The sequence below is a fragment of the Cornus florida genome, unplaced genomic scaffold, assembly GCF_030987335.1.
Source record: "Cornus florida cultivar Cherokee Brave unplaced genomic scaffold, ASM3098733v1 CherokeeBrave_3.0.0_Hap2_Chr08, whole genome shotgun sequence".
Taxonomy (NCBI): Eukaryota; Viridiplantae; Streptophyta; class Magnoliopsida; order Cornales; family Cornaceae; genus Cornus; species Cornus florida.
The window spans coordinates 36093984-36117931 of record NW_026775578.1 but is presented as its reverse complement, the minus strand read 5'-3'; the positions used below and the strand labels follow the sequence as shown (position 1 = coordinate 36117931).

The window sequence follows — 23948 nt, the reverse complement described above, 5'->3', positions numbered from 1 at the left end:
ACAAATGGTATCAGAGCTATTCTCTAACTAGAAAATGGGGGTGTGCACAAGCCATGCGGGTTAAACCAGTAAGGATGCTAGGTCCCAAGATGGGGTGATTATGAGATCCCATATCGTTGGCAGGCATGAAGCTATGAGTGGCTTAGTGGGGGCAATTGCCCCCACTGAATTTTTTTTTATTATTATTACTATTATATGGGTCGAGATGAGTCGTGATAATCCCTAGTACGTTGGAAATTGGGGGCATGCACAAGTGTATGCGGGTTAGGCTAGCGAGGACGTTGGGTCCTAAAATGGGGTGATTATGACGTCCTACGTCGCCTGGGGGAGGGGGAAATTGATTAGACTTATATGTGTGGACAACCTTAATCAAGTAAATGTGTTTTGAAACAAATTGTGAATACCAAGAGTAGAGTGTGCAAATGATATCAAAGTCAATCCTCAGTCAAAAATTGGGGGCATGCACAAGCGCATGCGGGTCAAGCTAGCGAGGACATTGGGTCTAAGATGGGGTGATTGTGATGTCCCACATCACCTGAGGGAGGGAAAAATTGATGAGATTTATGTGTGGAATTATATAAATGTGTTTTGAAAAAAAAAATTATAATTACAAAAAATAAAGTGTGTAAAGCAAATAATATCTCACATGACAGCACTTGCAAGGAATTGTATTGTTGAATCCCTTCTTTTTCCTTTAGTCAAATCTTAGTTTAACCAACTAAAATGACTATATTTTAGACAATAAGTAAATACAGTAGTTAGTTAAGTAATATGTGAGATGAATTCAATATTTTAAGTGTGTATGGAAGCAGGGACAGAGTCAAAAAATTGTGTGAAAAGGGGCGATAGTGTAATTTTTTAGTAATTTGTTGTGTAATTTTATAAATATATATATCAAAATAAATAAAATAGTAAGGTATATTACTAAAAGAAAAAAAAATTAGTATGGACAATTGATTTCACTTACTTGTACATACATCCCTCCTGTATGGAGGGGTAAATCTGTAAATATTTTTGGTCAACACTTCCCATTCAAAAACCAGATGGACTTTAACTGCATCCAACAAGTAAAACAAAGGTGAGGTGAATTGAGTCATATTAATACTGTTATCCATCCTTATTGTACGTTTCATGGACTCAAGCTGTCCTTAATTTTACACACTCTCACACATAAATAAAATATACTATATATAGAAGAGTTTAATTAAATAAGTGAAAACCAGATTCACATTATATAATATATATATAAATATATTGAGAGAGAGAGAGAGAGATTGACAGAAGCTTTTGAGATTTCATTTGGCATAGCTAGGTATATAGATTTCCTTCCAATCTGTCCCTAAATTTTGAGAATGAAATAACCCCAAGACCCGGAAGACAAGGGTTAGTGTCTACCTAAGTGGGTACAAGAAGCAAACCCATCTCCTTATTTTTTTCCACTTCTATTTTAACATATACTATGAATGATTCTCACTTCTCATATAGAATACTACTTGGTAAAAAAACACACAAATTTAAAATAATGTCAGTCATGCATGAATTATTGTTGTCTAAATACGCAGAAGAAGAGAGAGAAACTTTATTAGGAGAGAGAGAGTTGGGGGGAGGGGGAAGACCCCCGTTTGCAGCGGGGGAGCAGTTTGATGATTAGGACCATAAGATATAGTAGAATAATGGGATGGATGGATGGATGGAATGTGAGAAAGTTATGGGTGTTTGGAAGAGGAGAGAGAGAGAGAGAGAGAGAGAGAGAGAGAGAGAGAGAGGGGAAATGAAATGAAATGAAAAGGGAGTTGGTTAGAGGTGTGGCAGGAGCAGATATGTGACAGTGAAATGACTTGTGTCCAACTGTGCGGCATTGAATAAATGGGTGTGGAGAGGGGCTGCGTGTGGGTTTTTTGTCACAACTTGTCAGATGTCATCTTCTGCAGGTGTTCTACAGCAAAGAAAGAGAAGATTGAGAGAAATTGTCACTCTCATTCCAATAATACATAAGAGTTTGATTAGTCAATTAACATTTAAGGTAGTAAAAAAAATGAAGAAGATTTCAGATTGTTTTGGAAAGCTTCAAGTGACACACAACGAAGGTTCAGTTCTTTGAAGCCAGAAACAATCTCTTTACGGATATACATTTGACTCTCTTTAATCATATTTCATAATAATGAGTTATAAATGATGCATGTAATTTAGGAATAATTGTATATATATAAAATTTGTAAATTATTGAAGAATTAATTTAAAGTTACAACAAAGTGTGTGAAATGAAATGAATATAGATTTAAATATGTAATTTATGGGCGATTATAAAATTTTCAAACTATCGACAACTAGTCTAAAATAATTAGAGACTGAGTTGATTTTCTTTTTAAAAAAAATATATCATTTTGATTAATTAGTGTGTGCAGATATATATATATATGTATACATGTATAAAACTAACATATTTAATCATCAAAAGTAAGAATGAAGATAAGCTCAACTTGCTACTTGCGTATTCAAATGGTTTTGAAATATCTCTATAGTATTGTACAACTTGCTACATATTCATAATCTTACTGTCCCTTGTGCATCTTTTTATAAATTATAAGGTGCGTGGTACATAATTAATTTAGATTTTATGCAAGTGTGAAGGAGGACTTGATTGTTTCTGAGGAATAGTATATTTAGATCTTATACATGTGTACGTGTATAGTCTTCCTTTTAAATACATTTGGGTGCTTCATAATTCATAGTATCAATAATTTATTTATTTCCTTGCAAAAAGACAACTCCACCCCTCATCAGCCTAGTATCTGCTATTCTCATACATACAAAAATCGAAGGGTTTTTGGGATCAGAGTTATGACTTATGACTAGCCATGAATTAGAAGGGCACCCACTATGACCAGGAGGAGAGAGAAAGAGGTAGAGAGAGAGAGAGTTCATGTACTACTCCATATATAGTATAAATCTTCTTTTTGCCTTGAAAGAAATGATTTCCCTTCATTGTTTAGACCTTTCCTCTTCTTCTTCCTTCTCCCTTCAATCCCTGGCTTATTCTCTCTCTCTACATGCATGAACTAATTCCTTTTTCTCCCTTTGAAAAACATCTATAGCACCAAAATCTCCTTCACGTACAACTACTAGCCCTAGATAGCTTCTTCCATGTCTCCCATGAACAACTGGTTGGGGTTCTCTCTCTCCCCTCAACAACTCCCATCTCATGAAGATCACTCCCAACCCTCAGTCTCTCCCCTTGGTTTCAACTCTGATGAAATCTCCACCACCCATCATCATGTCTCAGCTCATGAATGCTTTGATCTCTCTTCTGACTCCACCATCCCCTCTCTCAACCTCCCACCCCCTTTTGGCATACTAGAAGCCTTCAACAGAAACAATCACTCACAAGGTTTGTTACACCCACATCTCTTCTCGTATCTCTCTCTCTCTCTCACACACACACATACATAATCATTACTTTGCATATTAAACTTCTTCTAAAAAACCCTAAAAATATATAAAACCACACGCATATATATATATACCATCGTCCATCCTTCGGTCGTAGTATCGGTTGTGATATAATGAACTCGAACAAAGTGAATGTAAACTGAATAATACAGATTATCAAGTTGCGTATCGGCCGATACACGATATAACGTGATGAATCATGATATATACATATATACAAGATCTTTTTCCCTTTCCCATCCTACTCTTTCGTCTCAATAACGCTGGTTTTAAGAATGAGTGATTGAACAATTAAAAAGATTCTTCAGAACACTGATTTTTAGAATGAGTGATTGCGCTTCTTTGACCCTTACTGTTCAACACTTCAACCTGAGAGCGCACAGCTAATGCGTTCAGCTTATATATAAATACATATATATGTATATGTATACGCATATGTATATGTACTTGTTTTTATTCTTTTGTCTAATTTTACATTTTGATGCTTTTTGCAGATTGGAATATGAAGGATATGAGTATGAACTCGGAGTCTAACTATAAAAGCAGCACCTCAGAGCTGTCTATGATAATGGGTAGTTCATGTACTAGTCAGAACATGGAAACCCAAGCAGGTCCAAAGCTTGAAAACTTTCTAGGTGGAGGGCACTGTTTGGCTGATCAGCAAGATCACAAGCTTGGTGGGTGCAACTCCAACTCCATTAATAGCTCAGCTTACAACAATGGTGAATCTGGAGATTACTTGTACTCCAACTGCTCACTGGAGCTTCCTTCTTCGGAGCCGAAAGCCGGTGGTGTTCGACCAACTGATCATGGCTCGGGTGGCGTGAATGGTAGCTCCATTGGCCTTTCTATGATCAAGAACTGGCTGAGGAACCAGCCCGAAGGCAAGAGCGATGGCGGCGTGGCCAGTACCAGAGGGACTAACGCAACCCTAACGAGTACTGGCGGCCAGACTCTGTCGCTTTCGATGAGTGGCAGTGGTGGTGGAGGAGAGAGTTCCTCGTCTGATAATAAGCAGCCTAAGGCGGTGGTGGCTGTGGCGGCGGCCGCAGTGGAGGGACAAAGTGGCGGTGCTCTAGAGTCTGTGCCTCGCAAGTCTATTGATACATTTGGACAGAGAACTTCTATCTACCGTGGTGTTACAAGGTTTCTTTAGATATAAACTTCTTTTGATCACTTGTAATAAGTACTTAAAACTGTATCTATATATATGTGTGTGTGTGTGTGCAATTTTATTTTTATTTTTATTTTTATTTTTTGTTTTATTTTTTTGTGTGTGTTATGTTTGTTTAACTGTTTTATGATGATTTTGATCTTTTGATACAGGCATAGATGGACTGGTAGATATGAGGCTCATCTGTGGGATAACAGTTGCAGACGAGAAGGACAGACTAGGAAAGGAAGGCAAGGTATGGTTTAGTGTGTGCACTTGTATTTCCAACTGTGTGTATGTGTGTGTTTTTATTTTTTCAAATAGGCAAATCAAGAAATTTACTCCATTTTTTTGTACTAACTTGGGATTTCCTTTTTTGGGTTTTCTTCTGATTTGGTGTGGAACTTATTCAACCTTGTTGCAGTTTATTTGGGTAAGTCATGAAAAAGTATCCTTTTTTTGATTAAATGTTTTTTTTACCTTTTCTTTTACTTTCTTCTCTTTTCCTTTAATGGGAATTTTAAGGTTCTACAGACCAAAAATTTTCTTGGTGTTTCTCATCTATTTTCTCTCATGTATATATAGGAGGATATGATAAAGAAGACAAGGCAGCTAGGGCTTATGATTTGGCAGCACTGAAATACTGGGGAACCACGACCACTACAAATTTTCCTGTAAGCCTCTCACTTTGTATCACTCTCAGAATGAATAAAAATAGATCTAAATTAAATAACCTTTACAGTCTTTGAGGGTATTTTATATATCAATGTGCATGTGCTCATTATATATTGTGTAAATTAAATCTATTCTATATAGACATTTTATGTACAACTATGATTGGATTTAATTTTTGGATTTAATTTTTGGTTTGTTTTTTTTTTCCTTTTCAATTGAACCTTTCAGATTGGTAACTATGAGAAAGAGGTGGAAGAAATGAAGCACATGACAAGACAAGAATATGTTGCATCTCTCAGAAGGTACACTTAAATTCTCTTAAATTTTATCATGATATATACTCTAAATTAGTAGTCAATAAATGCATGAAGACAACGATAATTTACATTATTTGGTTGTTGCAGGAAGAGCAGTGGGTTCTCTCGCGGTGCATCAATATACCGGGGCGTGACAAGGTAAAAAAACTACGCTATTTCAGCACTAATCTTGTAGCATTTGTCCTCCTCATCCCTTCCACCCACCCCCAAACTGGAATTAGGGTTACCGGGGCGATGTTATTGGAACAACTGAGAATGTTTTTTCATTCAAGGACATTTATTATGAAAGCATAGGTTAATTTAAGAGTGCTAATTCTAAACAGTTGGATGGTTGTTTTGAGCTTATGGTTGAGGTAGCCAAAATTGAGAATTGCACCATATTTGCTCTGTAGAAGCATTTTTGCTGCATTAGTTGCTGGACAGGGAGAAATATCAGTAACGTGAGACACTAATTGCAGGAAGAATAATGATAGGGAGTCGACAATTGGACAAATCCGAATAATTTTATGTGAGTAAGAGCTGATGTCATTATGACATCGTGAATATTAATGGTATCATGATGATGTTAGCTCTCACTCACATAAATTAGTCGGACTTGTCCGACTTTCAAACTCCAAATCATTATACTTGTAGCTAGGAATATTAATTGTTGGCAGCAGTATGTGCAGTCCGACTTTCAGACTCCAAATCATTATACTTGTAGGTATATTGTTTTTTTTTTTTTAAAGTATACTTGTAGGAATATTGTTGGCAGCAGAATGTGCAGTGACTATTTATGTGATGTATTGAAGGTCTGAGGCCTCGAATTACCTACTTCAGTTGAAGGAGAATTTTTTTTCCTTCTTGAAAGGTAAATGTTAAGTGTATAAATTGAAGGAGGGAGTTTGTTTGTTTCACTAATATAACATTGTAGTTTACATTTCAGAAGGTTTATGACCAGTACTATTCAGATGTCTGAGTGACAATTAAAAAAGAAAATAAAAAGGTTTGTAAAGTGATGAAGGAAAAAAGAGAGATAATTAAATAAGTTTCTGTAATGATTTTGATCTAAAACATTGAACTTTGTATTTTACATTTTAGAAGGTTTATGACCAGTAGTATTCAGATGCCTGAGTGACAATTAAAAAAGAAATTAATGACTGGTTCTTTTCTTTTGATATTTTCTTACCATTGCCATGATCATTAACAAAGTATATATATATCATAAATTATGACATTTTTGTTACAAATTCTTAATTAATTTGCTTCATTATTCGGATTGATTACAGACACCACCAGCATGGAAGATGGCAAGCTAGGATTGGAAGAGTTGCAGGGAACAAAGATCTTTACTTGGGAACTTTCAGTAAGTAATTAGTGTTGAAAATATATAACTAAATGGAAATTAATTAAGGTCAGACAAATAAGAATGGGAAATTTACATTTTCATATGGAGTTCATAATCATTATGCTCTAAGCTTCCTCTTGTTTTCTTCTAATATAGGCACTCAAGAGGAGGCAGCCGAGGCCTATGACATCGCTGCAATCAAGTTCCGAGGACTGAATGCAGTGACAAACTTCGACATGAGCAGATATGATGTCAACAGCATACTGGAGAGCAGCACATTACCAATAGGAGGAGCTGCAAAGCGTCTGAAAGATGCCGAACAGGCTGCAGAGATGACGGCCATGGACACACGTAGGGCAACCGATCACGACAACCTAATAGCTTCACACCTCACTGATGGAATCAACAACTATGGCAGCTCTCACCCCGGTTGGCCCACAATTGCATTCCAACAACCACCTCAGACATTTAGCGTGCAACAACACTACCCTTATGGTCAACAAAGGGTGTGGTGCAAGCAAGAACAAGATGTTAATTTCCAAGACATCCATCAGCTCCAATTGGGAAGTGGCACTCACAACTTCTTTCAGCCCTCTGTGATGCACAACCTCATGAGCTTGGACTCTTCGTCGTTGGAGCATAGCTCGGCCTCCAACTCTGTCATCTACAGCAGTGGAGGCGTGGACGGAAGTGGAAATGGGAATGGAAATGGTAGTTTTGGATACGGGACTAATGGGGGCTATGTAATGCCAATTAGTACAGTTGTTGCTCATGAAGGCACTAGCAATGAGGTGAATGGTTTTGTGGAAAATCATGACCAAAACATGTTTGGTTCGTCGGATTCTTATCAAGCGAGGAACTTGTACTATCTTTCGCAGCAATCATCGTCTGGTGGCGCTGTGAAGGCCGGCCTGTATGATCAGAGCTCGACGTGCAACAATTGGGTGCCTACCGCAATTCCAACTATAGCGCCAAGGACTAGCAACATGGCAGTTTGTCATGGAGCTCCAACATTCACTGTGTGGAATGATACATAGGACTCTGGCAGAGTGGAGGGGTATGGGAATGAAAAGGGGTTGTATACATAACTGATCACTTCCTAATTTTGCTTCTTTTTTTTTCGCTTTCCTTTCTTGATTTATAACTAATTGAACCAAGTAAAATAGGGACTTTTTTTTTGTTGGGCAGTTGATGAATGGAAATTTTGTTAGGATCTAACTGAAGTTCAGGAAAATATAGCAAGCGAGAGCTTAGTATCTTGCTATGAGTTTTGGGAACTATGGATTTTGATAGATCCTCGGGCCAAGCTTTGTAATTTTGAATAACATAGTGATAATACAAAGAATGGGGTTTTCAAATTTTTTTTCTTTTTGGGTTTTGTCAACTGCATTTGATGAATTTGAAGCACTGGAGCAATAATTAATCTATGCAGTTGGAGAATGTATATCATTTAGTGGTATTTCTTCTACTTTTAGACTGAAAGTTAAAGATTGGGAAAATGTGAGTTAGAATGTCCCGTACATTGTGATTCTCAAGTCTCCATATTGGGCAATTGTGAGTTAGAATGCCCAATGACACGTACGCAACATGTGATGTAGAGTTGTTGTGTAAGTGATCTAAGGTAATTATTGTATGAACGATCTGAAGTTGTTACGTTACTGAAGTAAAATTACTGCGTAATTAATATGAAGTTGTGGTGACATGGGACATCCTGTGCCACTAGTGAGCATGAATATTTAGGAGCAACCCAATATGCTAACCTATCCAACATGTGGGAAAGCTTTAAAATCATTACAATGCATGAAAACGTGAAGAGGTAATAGAGTTCACAATAATGTTTGTAATGGGCAATAGGAAACAGACTAGAGGTGCTCTATGAGTGCTTGTTAATGTCAGTTGGAAATATTTTTGTCAAATATAATTCACAATAGTGTCTATAATTGAGACATGACATATATATTCATTTGTGAATTTTGTGGAGTTTTCTTCTCTCTCTCCAAATGTGGTACACAAAATAACCATGTAATAATCTCAGCAAATTTCAATTAGTTTTGTTAGGTACATTAGTATGCATGGTATGACCAAATGAGCAATAGCCTAACTGGTACAAATCTTCCTTTCTAAAGAGGAGCTCAGGTACATGAGTGTGTGTAATCAAAATATTGCCTTCTTATTTTTTATTTTTTTTATTTTTTTTATTTTTTACATTTTATCCTATTTATCTTTGCTGTTTGGTTTTAATTTAATTTAGTGGGCATCCATAGAAATCATTTAAAGAACAAAATTAGATTTGATGTGTGACTGCTTTGTGATGTGGTGATGTTTTAATTTATGGATAATACTTAGCTACTCACCAATGAGTAGTTTCACCTTACTCACCTCTTGTGTGTTTCAATAATAAAATACCACATCAGCTTAAACAAAAAAATCCATTACGTTTATTCAATAGTTGATCCGAGAAAATATAGGAAAACGTGAATTATTTGGTTATTAAAGCAAATATGTTATTTTGTTATTGGAACACACAAGGAGTGAGTAGCTAAGCATTATCCTTAATTTATTACTAGAAATATTAAGTAGGCTCATAAAGTGGGCCTATGATGACACGAAGAAAGCAATTGATATCCAACCCATTTTACACAAGCAACATGGGCCTTTCAGTGAGGTAGACCAACGGCGATCGGCCCAATAACTGGCCCATTAGTTGAGCCCTAAGCAGTGTCTGTCTTCGGACAAAGTTCCCCACAGCCAAGATTCATTACAACAGGAATAGACATGGTTTTCCGGAAAAAATAATAAAGAAAAAAAGATAATTTTTTTTTTTTTTTTTTTTTTTTTTTTTTTTTTTTTTTTTTAATATAACAGGAAATTGTATAATCGAATAATTAACAATAGTACATTGAGGATTTTTTAGAAAATGCAGAAAAAATAAAAAAATGTTGTGCCATGTGGGATGCATAATTTTCACCCCTTAGGAACAACTCATAAAGAAGTTAGGGTTCCAATCACCAACCAAACAGGAAAGCTACTCTGGACTGCCACCCAGAGCGATGTTTGTGGGCCCATTTCGATAAGCCATCACTGTGAACCCCAGCGAGGATTTGCAGAACACAAGCCATTCATTTGCATGTTCCTCAATCCTTCATTTGGCCAGATAATAAGGTTTCTGTAATGCTGAAGCATAGCCATAAGCTAAAGCTTCACACTCCTTTCTTGCTGGGGAATGATTAGGCCAAGCAGCAAAGTGTTTGCTCAACCTTTTGTGCTAGCACGATAGATCACTTCTGGTGTTTCTGTAGACCTTTCAATATCTAGCACAATGGTTGAAGGCGACGCAAAACAATATATATATGGAAGTGATTGTCATACATACATCTGCATGTCCTTAATGTAACCTGGATATGAATAATGCTACAATGGGAAAGAAGTAGACAGAAACATTAAGGAACAACTACAGATTATTAGATTGAGAGAACAAAGTCAACTACCTAATTTGAAAGCATCCACGAAGAGGCCTAGGCAAACACCGGCTTTCCAGTAATTTATCATCACTACCAAAGACTGCAACCTCCGAGTTGATAGAGTGGGGGGCTTTTTATACATTAGCATACCAATCCCCTCAATGGCAGCAACCACAATACCTGCAATCAGTACGTCCCAGTCACCAGTCTGCCCGAGAATTGTAGCCAGTGCATTTGCCGTGTAGAAACCCAGGAGGAGGAGAAATATCTTCATGGGGAGGTTCTTTCTAGCCGAATTTAATTTATCCAATAGCTGTCTGCCAGCTGCACTTGCTATCCTGCTCAATCGAGTCTGGCCTAGACCAGGGCTGTCACCATTGAGGCTGTCTTGGTCACCACTGCTTGGAATTCCTCCTGTGTCTAAAGCAAAAGCTATTTTCCAACTTTGTCGTCTTGTATGAAAACTGTTTCAAGATACAAACACCAAAGGCATGTTCAAAAGGGCATAAGCAGCATTCAGACTAATTAAGTGCTTGACATTGGCAGAGACCTCTCCGAATACAACATTTAACATCTTTCAGGTAATCATGTGTAGAATTGGATAAGTCAATTGCCTCTTACATAGATCACATATGTTGTATGGATGAAACATGAAGGGAAGGTATCATTACCCCTTTTGTGTTTGAGAATGGAAGTGGATAGAAAGATATGACATCTTTTATGTTTTGTAAGAGGGGAGAGAAGTAGAAGTTTTTTTAATATATGTTTTTTACCATTATATCCTCATTATATGATTTGATAAAAATTGACAAAGGGTAATAATGCCATTTTATATAGTATATAATACTTATCCTTCTCTTCCCTCCTCTCTTCAGTCTAATTTAGGGGGATGAAAAATGATGTGCCAGGAGAGAACCTCATCCATCCATCATTCCATTCCCTCCAACTCTCCCTCATACCAAACAATGGAGATTTACTCCACCCCTCCTCTCTTCCTTCCCTCCCCTTTCCTTCTGTCATACCAAATGCAGTGTTAGTAATAGGAAGAACTCTTGGACTAATAATCCATCAGAGTCTATAGTTTTTGAGAAGACAGCATTTTTTGCTTTTGGTGGGTGCAGCACCTTGTGCCTGTGGCATCTGTTTGGGATGGACCTCTTCTAGTTCATTGATTAACGTGGAAAAAGGTACAAGACAAAGGAGGGCATAAAACCTAAGCAAATCCATTTTGGTTAGAGAGATACAGAAAACATTAAAACCAATAAAGTTCAAGTAGATCTGGCTAATTTCTATAGAATGAAGCCCCATTTTGATTGCATGATACCTCTGATGGAAGAAGGCAATAGAGCTCCCTCCTCAAAGGTAAGGTAAACATATCAACAAACAATGGAACATGTGTCATCATTCCATTTCCTAGATAATTTTAAAAACTTTAACAAACATTTCATATAAATTAAGATGCTTTTCAGGTATGATGAAACTCATAGGGTGATTCATACACAATATGCAAAATATTGGAAAATATTGCCGGAAGTATAAGAAACACATGATAAATCAAGTTCCATTAGTTGAGCCAAAAATGGGGAAAATTTTAGGAACTTGGAGAATAACTCAAGATTTTTTTCCCTACACAATGTTTGATGAAAGGACCTGCCCAACAATGTCAGCTTAAACTTCCCACTGCGTGTCTGTGTGTGTGTGTGTGTGTGAGAGAGAGAGAGAGAGAGGGAGAGAGCTAGCTTTATCTGCTGAGTTATTATGATGCCCATAGTTTGATTTCATTGAGTGTAGCTTGTATGGTTTCACAAAAACTCACTTATATTTACAGTTTTTGCTTCCGAAAATTCAAACTAGGAAAAGGATGAATTTCCGTAATGCAGTTGTTTCCATGCAATTTTCAGTTTTAATGAATCCCAGCTCTTGCAAGTGCAGTTTTTTATTTTCAGAAATGGACTGTTTTTCAAGAATTTTTAAATGTAGTATTCAAAAACACCAAATGAAATATAAATTCAGCATCTTCCAACTTTCTGAAAAAAATAAAAAATAAAAATCTAAATTCCAAATAGGCCCTCAATTTTCATTTACTCAGTCATGTAAAAGGTTTATCCAAAACCAGCTAGAAAATTTTCTTCCATTATGCTTAAACACGTGTATAAAACGTTCAAAAATGACACAAATGAAACAGCAAAAGAAGATCCATTTGGTCCCAAAAACTGCTTACAAATTTATTCATGTCTCATTCTGCTTCATTAACAGTTGCATAAACAAACATGTTATTTTTCAGTGTTAGACAACACGAGCACAACCTTTTTCCATCCATTTTCCCATTACGATATATCACTCACAACAATAGAAAAGTTTGTGAGACGGAGCTACTGAACAACGATATGAAAAAGATAGTCATCAATTCGGGATTGAGAACTATTTTTTACCTGAAAAAATATGGAATTGGAAAATATCATGAAAAAGTTACAATCAAGTAACAATAACCATATCCAACAAAAAATCTAAGAGAAAAATTCAAATAATTAAGAAGAATTGAAAACAGAATCTGAATTAAGGCAATATTGCATTTTTCCAGAAACAATCATTAAAGAGAACTTCATCAAGATCAAAGGTCCACAATCCATATACACAAGAAGGTTTTCAGACAATATAGATGCTAGAAAAGTTCAAAATCTACCTCGTTCTAGAAAAAGGTGCACTGTTAATGCCAAACTTTGAATTTTGTCGACTGAAACTTGGCTTGCTGTTCGAGTTCAGGATCGTATGAGAACTTTTGAAGATGGTCCATGATCTTTCAGAGCTTTCATTCTCCTTCACGAGCAAAGAGGACTGCAGCATGATCACTCCCATTCTACAGGACATGAACTGAAAAAAGAAATATGAACTAGAGAATGTATAAACTTAATAGCTCAACTGACAGATATGAGATTTACAACTGGTTCTACACATCACATCAGCGAAAGATTCAAGAATCAGGAATTTCTAGGTACCAAGAGGTCCAAGAGCAGTTAGCAATGGTATATAAATGGGCAAACAACCTTTCCATCATAAAAATCTTCCACAACTAAAGATGCTAGCTAATTTAGCCAGTAAGATATGTTCCATGTTTGTAGGAATCCCAATCCGTATCTTACAATCTTATGACCCTACGACCGAAAAATATTGAATTGACCCCAATCTCACAAAAAAATCTAATCCTAGTGGAATCCCTGTGGGATTGCGAAAATCATGGATCCCAATTCTATTGATCTGATTACATCCCAATAGGGTGTTATTCTTGTGTTCCTTCTTCGTAGGTTATGACTTCAAGCCCAATTAATATTATAAAATGAAAACCAAGACCCACTTAAATGTGATAGTTAGGACAATTATGTCAAAAAAATTCTTCTCATTTTGAATTTGCAATGATTGAACTAATCAATCACTTTAGCAACCAATTTAGGCCATTTGATTCCTGATTTGGACTAGTATGAGCTCAACATTACTTCCTTTCCTCTCCTACTCGACTTTTCATGTTAATTCTTCTGCCAGTTATTCTGCTCTGATGTGTAAAAAAGATGACAATTTTTCCTTTAAAAACATTGTTTAAGCTATTGAATTCTGTTAGAATGTTTATGTGTGTGTGTGTGTGTGTGTATTTATGTTGGGTCATTATGTAATTACACATAGTTGGTATTATGTAATTTGCCCATTCCTGTATCTTTATATAAGCCTCTGTTGGCTTAGTGTTGAGTGAGATATGCGATATACAGATTGTAGCCTCTCTCTCTCTCTCTCTCTCTCTCTCATCAGTTTGAACATGGTATCAGAGCAATACGAAATCTTGAGTGTGGGAAAACTGCAATTGTGTTGTTCTTGTATAGATCGGAATTGCGATTGAGGTCAAACCTGTTCGTTGCCGAAAGTTTGGTCGCCGGTCTGTTCAGAGCTCCGCGTTCGTCATCCTCAGATCTGAAGCCTGTTTGGTTGCTCGTATTGTTGCCACTTTGGCTGTCGGCGAGCTCGCCACCTTCTACCGTCATTATTTGCAGAGGTGAGGCTTCATCGATTCGTGTTTACTTTTGGCCGGAAGTTACAGAGGTTCTGATTCGGTATGGTGTCGCTGTTTGTTGATTCGGCCGCTGCTTGTGATTGGATTGCCATCGCTACCGCTACGTGTTGCCAGCATCTCTGAGGTTGTAAAGAAGAACAACCGTATTTGGCTATGCGGTTATGCTATTCCAACCCTGGTTTACTAAAACCAAAGTTGCATAGATCCGGTTCTGATTCGACCCGTTTGCCCAGATTCGGCCCAAATACAGATTCAGCAATTTTTTTTTCCAGGTTCGATATTTTTTTTTGTTCTCTTCTCCATGGCTACCAGTTCAGAACTGTTATCTTCCGCATCCTTCAATCCTCAAATGACTTCAGTAAAGCTCAATGGCAAAAATTACGTTTTATGGGCCAAGTCAGTAGCAATTTTCCTGAAAGCCAAAGGCTTTGGCACTCATTTGGTTAAGGATAAACCTAAAGACAGTGGATATTGATTTCAGTTCATGGGAATAAAGGGATGCTCAGATCATTTATTTAATGCTGAATTGTATTAAACCCCATATTAGCTCTAACTTCTTGTATTTGGACACTGCCACGGAGATATGGAACTGACTCCAACAGTTATATTCAGGTACTGGGAATATCACCAGAATTTATGAGGTGTGCAGACAATTTTTTGACCTCCAGCAAGGTACTCACAGTCTAGAAGAATACTCCTCATGGGTAATGGGAATTTGGGAAGAAATGGACTTGTATCAGCCCATCACCTCTGATGTGAAGAGCATGCAACAACAACGTGAGGATTTTAATGTTCGTGTTCTCACAGGGTTGTCACCAGAGTATGAACCTGTTCGAGCACAGATTTTGGGTAGCCCTGCACTTCCCTCTCTTCCTGATATATTATCCAGACTCTAGCGTGCTACTTAGTGGTCAGGGGGTGCTTCAAGTGTTGTCACTACTCCTCCTAGCAGTGAACGTTCGGCCTTAGTTGTCAACCAGGGTGGCTTTCATTCTTCTCTTGGCGATGGCGGTCGTTTTACCCGTGGTCGTGGCAGAGGCAAAAACTCGAAACTCTGTACTCACTGCTGTCTTACTAATTACACTGTCAATTACTGTTGGGATCTTCATGGGAAACCACTACTTTCTTCCTATGCACATCACATGACCTCTAATGAAAGGGATTCTTTTTCTCGCCACACTAACTGCTCCACATGTGGCTATTGAGCCTGCCATGGTCACGATTCCCCACGATGAGTATGCTCAGCTTATGCCTCAACAACGGCCTTCCACCTCATCTTCTATGGTTTCCTTTGCCCAATCAGGTAGTGCACCTGCATGTCTCTTGTCCTCTCGTCAAAGTCCCTGGATTCTTAACTCTGGCGCATCCGATCACATGACTGGTAGTTCTCATCTCTTATCTGATATTCAGTCTGTTCCTTCCTCTCAACGTGTTACTCTTGCTAATGGCTCATTAACTAAAGTTTTGGGTTTAGGAACCAATCATCTCACCTATTCTATGTCCTTCTCCTTTGTATTATACGTTCCTCAATTCCCGTTTAATTTGATGTCTATTAGTAAAATTACTAAATCTCTTAACTGCTCCGTTACATTTTATCCCACATGTTATATTTTTCAGGATCTCAGGATGAAGAAGAAGATTGGTACGGGACATGAAGTAGGTGGCTTGTATTACTTTGATCTTGCACCATCTCCCACGGCTCTTCAATCATCTTTGTCTTCTTTCCAGTGGCACTGTCGTATGGGCCACCCATCATTATCAGTTTTGCAGCGTCAAGTCCCCAGTCTTAGTCGTGTTGAGTCCATTTCTTGTAAAGCATGTCAGCTTAGTAAGCATTATCGTGTATCTTTCAAACCGAGAGCTACTAATCGTGTTGCTAGTCCTTTTTAGTTAGTTCATTCAGATGTATGGGGACCAATAAAACATATTTCAATTAATGGATTTCGTTCTTTTGTGACATTTGTGGACGATCATTCTCATATGACTTGGTTGGTTTTAATGAAAAATCGTTCCAAGTTATTCTCTATTTTTCAAATATTTCACAAAGAAATAAAAACTCAATTTGGGTATTCCATTAAAGTTTTACGTTCTGACAATGCTAAAGAATATTTCTCAGACCCTCTTGAGACTTATTTTCATGCTAAAGGCATCATTCATCAATCATCTTATACTTATACTCCTCAACAAAACGGAGTAGCTGAACGTAAAAATCGTCATCTCCTGGAAGTATGTCGTGCCCTTTTATTTCATAAGCATGTTCCCAAACGTTTTTGGAGTGATGCTATTCTTACAGCCTGTCATCTTATTAATCGGATGCCCTTGTCGGTGTTACAAGGGAAATCTCCTCATTTTGTTCTATTTCCCAACTCCGCATCGTTTAATCTTACTCCTCGGGTCTTTGGATGTTTGTGTTATGTCCATAACCTTAGACCCGGTCTTGACAAACTCGACCCTCAAACCACTAAGTGTGTTTTTCTTGGTTATTCTCGCACTCAGAAGGGTTATCGTTGCTATAGTCCTCATTTTCAACGTTATTTCACTAGTGCCGATGTCTCATTTTCTGAGTCTCTCCCATATTTTTCTGATTCTACTTCTCCTCTCAATATTACTCCTGAGCCACCTATGCCAACTGTTCCCTCTCTATTCCCTGCTCCCGCAACTCCTCGCTCCGTTGTCCCATTGCAAGTTTATACTCGACGACCTCGACCACCTACTTTGCTCCTTCCATCTCCTTCAGAGTCTTCGGATCCGACGCCATCTACTATGCCTGATGATTTGCCTATTGCTCTCCGTAAGGTTCTCGTTCGTGTGTTACTGCACATCCCATTTCTAACTTTGTCTCCTACCGTAATGTTTCATCCTCTTTATCTTGTTTTTTTATCCAAAATGTCTGCTACTTTTGTTACCAAGACTTTGCAGGATGCTCTCTCTAATTCGGATTGGCGCCAAGCCATGGTAGATGAAATGGATGCCCTCCACCGTAATCGGACATGGGATCTTGTTCCCTTACCTCCGGGCTCCAAAACGGTTGGTTGTAAGTGGGTCTACACTGTTAAATACCTTCACGATGGGTCTATTGAGCAATTGAAGGCTCGTCTAGTGGCAAAAGGGTACACTCAGACTTATGGTGTTGATTATGATGAGACTTTTTCCCCTATTGCTAAGATTTCTTCTATTTGGGAACTTATTTCCATTGTTGCCAATTGTAACTGGTTGTTGTTTCAATTGGATGTCAGAAATGCTTTCTTACATGGTGACTTGGTTGAAAAAGTTTATATGGAGCAACCACCTGGGTTTGTTCCTCAGGGGGAGTATCGTTACACTGTTTGTCACCTTAAAAAGGCCCTGTATGGATTGAAACAATCTCCACGGGCTTGGTTTGGAAAATTCTCTGAGGCAGCATTAGAATTTGGTCTTAGCAGATGCTGGACTGATCATTCGGTATTTCACCAGCGCACTAAAGCTGGCTTCATTTTTCTCGTGGTGTATGTAGATGATATTGTGATCACATGTGATGATTCTGAAGGTATTGCAAAGTTGGAGTTGTTTCTACAAAATCGATTCCACACTAAAGACTTTGGTAAACTTATGTATTTCTTGGGTATTGAAGTTGCTAGATCCAAAGAGAGTATAAGTTTATCTCAACGAAAATATGTGTTGGACTTATTAGAAGAAACGGGTATGTTAGGTGGTTGCCCGGTTGATGCTCCTATGGATTCAAATACAAAACTTGTGTCTGATGAGGGTGATCTATTTAATAACCCGGGCAGATTTCGTCGCCTTGTTGGGAAATTAATTTATCTCACTATCACTCGGCCTAATATTTCATATGCAGTTAGTGTTATAATTCAGTTCATTGGAGCTCCTAGAATGCCATATTGGATTGTTGTTTTTCGGATTATCCGATATCTCAAGCAAGCTCTAGGTTTTGGGTTACTATATAAATCAAATGGTCATCTCAGAGTGGAAGGTTTTACAAATGCTGACTTGGCTGGTTCTCCTTCAAATAGGAGATCTACAGGCTACTGCACATTTGGAGGAGGAAATCTTGTTACGTGGAGAAGTAAAAAGCAAACGGTGGTAGCTCGATCTAGTGCTGAAGCTGAGTACAGGGCAATGGCCCTTACCACTAGTGAGTTGACATGGATACAACATTTTCTAAAAGAACTTGGGTTGACAGTTGAAACTCCTATTCCATTGTTCTGTGGTAATCAAGTAGCTGTTCACATTACATCAAATCCTGTGTTTCATGAGAGGACAAAACATATTGAAGTTGATTGTCACTTCATTCGATAAAAAATATTAAGTCGGAGCATCTCTACTCCTTTTGTGAAGTCTGAAGATCAATTAGATGATATGTTTACCGGGTCATAACCGGTTAAGGACTATTTGTTCCAATCTGGAATTATTTGATATATATTCTCCAACTTGAAGGGGAGTGTTAGAATGTTTATGTGTGTGTGTGTGTGTGTGTGTGTGTATAAATATATATATTTATGTTGGGTCATTATGTAATTACACATAGTTGGTAAGGTCATTATGTAATTTGCCCATTCCTGTATCTTTATATAAGCCTTTGTTGGCTTAGGGTTGAGTGAGATATACGATATACAGATTGTAGCCTCTCTCTCTCTCTCTCATCAGTTTGAACAAATTCAAAAGAATTAAGGCAGTGTGTGGAGGACTTTCCTGATGTTAAAAGTCCTTTCACTATAAATAGCTTACAAGAATGACTTTTGTATGAAGGAATTTGAGAACAAAAAGCCGTTTGGTAAACCTCACCGTTGAGAAGTCCTTAAGTATGTAAAAGTGATTTTACTGACATGAGGTGCATTTGGAGATAAAATGACTTAAGTTCTTTTAATATTAAATAATAACAAATTTACAATAACACCCTTACATAAAGGATAAGGGTCCTTCACCTGTTATATTTCCTAACTCCAGCAATATCTTGATGACTCACAAGAAAATTCATAATACCACATTTATACTTGCACTGTCAAAAATACAAATAATTTTACTTATCAAAAAAAAAAAAAAAATACAAATAATTTTTCAATTTGAAGTCATAAAAGAGAGTGAAGCCAAATAAAGTAAAATAAGCAACTAATTTACATGAAACATCTCCTCAAAGCTACTAATGTCATTCCCATCATCAACAACAAACTAATATGTGCATGTTAACGACAAACTAAAGCAAGAAAAAAACATTTATTCGACCAGAGCATTCATTTGACATCAAAAGAAACTTGAAAGGAAAAATGTTAAAAGAGAGATCAGACAGCGACATACTAACGGTGGTTAATTCGAATGTCTTATAACCTGTGGATTTACTCTTGTTATATTTTATTATGGTTTGGCCAATTCCATCTCCCAAGAACACAACAGAGTTCTTCTCCTTACCCATGTGAACTGCTTCATTGTAAATTTCGCGCTGGATGTAAATAGTGTATGTCACTCTACTTGAATTTGGTATTGCAGAAACAACTTCTGAGATACTGCTATAGCTTCCACTTCCATCCTTTGACACCACAATTGTGGTGCTATCACTCCAAATGAAAATTAAAATGGCAAGAAATAAAAAGAAACAAAGTAAATTGGGAGCCATGTTGAAGAATGATGTGTGGTGGTTTCAGAATCTGGGGCGAAATGTGATATGAGCTTAGGGCAGGTGGAGTTCACCAAATCGTTGGTTTGTAATATGTATTTGGGGGTTTTCCTCTTTGTTGGCTGCGGTTTTGGCTGTTTAATAAAAGTCTGTATTTGGGGGTTTTCCTCCTTGTTGGCTGTGCTCATACCACAAACCCAAACCCATCGTGAACTCCACATGCCCTGAGCTCATAACACAAAACCCAAACCCATCACATTTCACCCCTAATTCTGAAACCACCGCAGCTCATTCTTCACGCTTTATCATTCCTCAACATGGCTCACAATTTACTTTGTTTCTTTATGTTTCTTGCCAATCAAAATTTCATTTGGAGTGATAGCACCATAATTGTGGTGTCAAGGGATGGAAGTGGAAACTATAGCAGTATCTCAAAAGCTGTTTCTGCAATACCAAATTCAAGTAGAGTGACATACACCATTTGCATCCAGCGCAAAATTTACAATGAAGAAGTTCACGTGGATAAGGAGAAGAACTCTGTTGTGTTCTTGGGAGATGGAATTGGCCAAACCATAATAAAATACAAGAAGAGTAAATCAACAGGTTATAAGACATTCGAATCAGCTACTATCAGTATTTCACTGTCCGGTCTCTCTTTTTACATTGTTACTTTCAAGTTTCTTTGAATGTCAAATGAATGCTCTGCTCGAATATATGTTTTTTTCTTGAGTAGTTTGTTGTGGATGATGGGATTAGCAGCTTTAAGGAGATATTTATTGTTAATTAATTGTAGATTTTACATTGTTTGCTTAAAATTGAAAAATTATTTTCATTTGTTACAGAGCAAGTAAAAATGTGGTATTAAGAATTTTCTTGTGAGTCGCCAAGATATTGTTGGAGCTAGGAAATGTAATAGGTGAAACAACCTTACCCTTTATGCAAGGGCATTATTGAAGATTCGTAATTATTTAATATTAAGAACCTCTCTGTTTCCAAACGCACATCATGTGAGGAAAATCACTTTTACATATTAAAGAACTTCTCAACAGTGAGGTTTACCAATCGGCTTTTTGTTCTCAAATTCCTTCATACAAAAGTCATTTAACTATTTATAGTGAAAGGACTTCTAGCATCAGGAAGCTCCTCCAAACACTACCTAAGTTATCTAACTACTATACCCATCAGAGGCAATCCAGACAGCAGATCACAAGAAGCTCAAGCCCTGCCCCTTGATTGAGACCTCATACTTAATGGCACCAAGTTGAACTAATTTTTTTTCCCTCTTTCTCTTCAAATTTAGTAAGCTTGTTTCAAGTCCACAACTCAACCCAAGAAACTACAAAAGGCCTAATTAGGCGATAAACCCATGTACAGCAACAACATCATTTTTGGTTTGTTTACCTAAAACCAAGTACGAATCTGAAAAAATTGTTGTGAACACTTCAAACCCAATAAATGAAAACAGTAGTAATTCAACATAAAACCCTAAATCAAGAAACACAGTAATTTGAGCTTTCTTAAACCAAACCCATTTACGCTCTCAACAGCATACCAGTCAATCAATATTAAATTATTTTAGTTCTGATTTATAAAAGCTATTTGTGAATCCCAAAAACAGCACAAATGAATTTCAATAGGCTAAAATAGATGAATGGATGAAATGAGCAACAATTCAACACTTCAAACCCAAGAAAGGAAATGAGCAATAATTCAACATAAAACCCTAAATCAAGAAAACCAGTAACTTGAACCCATTTACTGGTCAATTAGTATTAAATTCTTGAGGTCTGATATAACAGCTATTTGTCAATCCTCAAAAACAAGACAAATGAATTTGAATAAGCTAAAATAAATGAACGAATATGAATGAATAAAACTCACGTGGATTTGTGACACCAAGAACAATGGAGAAACAGTGGCATTTGACAGAGACAGTGAGTATTTGTAGTACGTAGTAGCAGAGCCTTTGGATTGTTGGGAAGAAGAAGAATTGCCTGTTTGTTTGTTAACTTCTCTTCAGTTCAGCTTGTTAGAACCTTTTTGTTGGGAAGAAGAGGTTCGCATTCGGATTATTATTCATTGGTTTCGGGTTGTCGCATTAACCCGACGCAATGGCACCCGTAGATCCCAAATAGGTATGGAAACGGGGCGGATTTAGGCGGGTTTACCCTCCCCAACTCTTATAATCGTTTCAAAATTTCACCCCGTCCCCGCCAAAAACTGCAAAAATGGAGGGACTTTCCACCCCATCTCCGCCCCTGTTTAACATTTTTATCCCCGCTGGTACTCGCCCCGTCCCGTTTAAGACCATAATTTATTTATTGTTAAAATAGATTTGCTCTTTTTTCCCCCCTAATCTTTAGTTATTCACCATTACAACTTTCTTTCTAATCAAATTCATTTGTTATTTTAATATTGTTAAATAAGTAAAATAATAATGCTCATAGGGTTTCTAAAAATAAAAATAAAAAAACTAAGGTTTCTAATGGAAAATATATATACTAATAAAATAAGGGTATTTAAGTAATTTTCCTATCTAAACGAGACGGGGCGGGATGACTTCCCCCTGCCCCCGCACCAAACCCTCGCGAGTTTTTATTATATCAAACCATCCCCGCCCAAATAAGCTAAACGGTCCCTCAAAACCGCCAAAAACAGGACGAGTCAAATTGCCATCCCTAATCCCAAACCTTAATTAACCCGACCCAATGGCACCCGTAGATCCCAAACCTTAATTAACCCGACCCAATTGCACCCGTAGATCCCACGGATACTTATTAATGTGCTATGTGATATTATGGTCCAGGATCATCTCCATTTGCATAGTGCATCCATTTCCTCCAATTGAAATAAGTGGCTGAGAAAGTGCCACATCAATTAAAAAAATTGGGTAACTAATTTTTCACCACCCTTGTATTCTAACTTTAAATATATATAAAAACTTTAAATGTTATATTCTAACTTTAAGTATTATTTCCAAAATACGCACCTATGGGAAAGAAGAGACGACTGTCTTCATTTCTCTCTCTAAAAGCTTCCATTAATGGACCCTCCAATGACTCACAACAACTTTTGAACTTCAAAACTTCACTTCAAAACCCAAACACACTCCAAAACTAGCTTCCCAACAACAACCCATGTAATTTCGCTAGAGTATTATGCAGAAATTGTTCATCTAAATCTCGATTTTTGGTCTGTTTCTTCTTTTCTGATTACTCTTCCCAATTTAGTGTTTCTCCGATTAAAGTGAATGATTATCATCCAATAGGATTATGTTGGGATGTTAAGTACAACTTATACTGACTTAAATTACAAACTATTGGGATGTTATGTATTAGAGTTAATGACTATCATCCAGTAGAATTATGTTAGGATGTTACGTACAATTTATACTGACTTAAATTACAAATTGTGTGAGAAATTATGTACAAATAATCTTTTAAGATTATGTTGGGATGTTGCGTACAACTTATAATGACTTAAATTACAAACTGTTTGGGATGTTATGCAGTACACAAATAATTAAACAAAAAAAACCATGCCAATTCAGATGTTGCTTTGTTCCAATGTTGGTCTGTTAAGTTGGAATGGAAGTTAAAAGTCTAAACCTATTATAGAAATCGGCCGTGAATCTTCCCAGGTAACCTCCTTCCAGCTTATCTAACTGGACACTCTCGTACATCAAGAAAAGGAGGGTGACTTTGTTATTGAACTAAACCTTGTTCGGAAGCCAAGGAAGCAAGAGCCTGGGAAATCAACCACATCGGAAGAAAAGGAAGATGCGAACAAGAAAGGGGGAAACTCATGGAAAGAGACCTGCAAGACGAGTAAAAGCCAGCAAGCCAAGAAGAGTGATGGGAAGATGACTCATTTGCCCGAAGGTTGGTTGGGGCTGTAGTA

The 23948-nt window shown here is 37.3% G+C and overlaps 2 protein-coding genes across 2 annotated transcripts; one reads left to right on the top strand and one right to left on the bottom strand.

Moving 5' to 3' along the window:
* Nucleotides 1-3144: 3144 nt before the first annotated feature.
* LOC132268595 (AP2-like ethylene-responsive transcription factor BBM2) lies at nucleotides 3145-7959 on the top strand. Its single transcript, XM_059769425.1, has 8 exons — nucleotides 3145-3388; nucleotides 3945-4596; nucleotides 4777-4859; nucleotides 5189-5277; nucleotides 5507-5580; nucleotides 5683-5733; nucleotides 6864-6940; nucleotides 7079-7959. The coding sequence occupies exons 1-8, from the start codon at nucleotides 3145-3147 to the stop codon at nucleotides 7957-7959; spliced, it is 2151 nt and encodes a 716-aa protein (XP_059625408.1).
* Nucleotides 7960-10245: 2286 nt separating this feature from the next.
* Nucleotides 10246-22110, bottom strand: LOC132271292 (ycf20-like protein). The gene is made up of 3 exons (XM_059772630.1): nucleotides 21930-22110; nucleotides 13067-13254; nucleotides 10246-10847 (listed from the first exon to the last, which is right to left on the bottom strand). Exons 2-3 carry the CDS (start codon nucleotides 13249-13251, stop codon nucleotides 10403-10405), a joined length of 630 nt encoding a protein of 209 aa, XP_059628613.1. The 5' UTR covers nucleotides 13252-13254; nucleotides 21930-22110; the 3' UTR covers nucleotides 10246-10402.
* Nucleotides 22111-23948: the final 1838 nt, after the last annotated feature.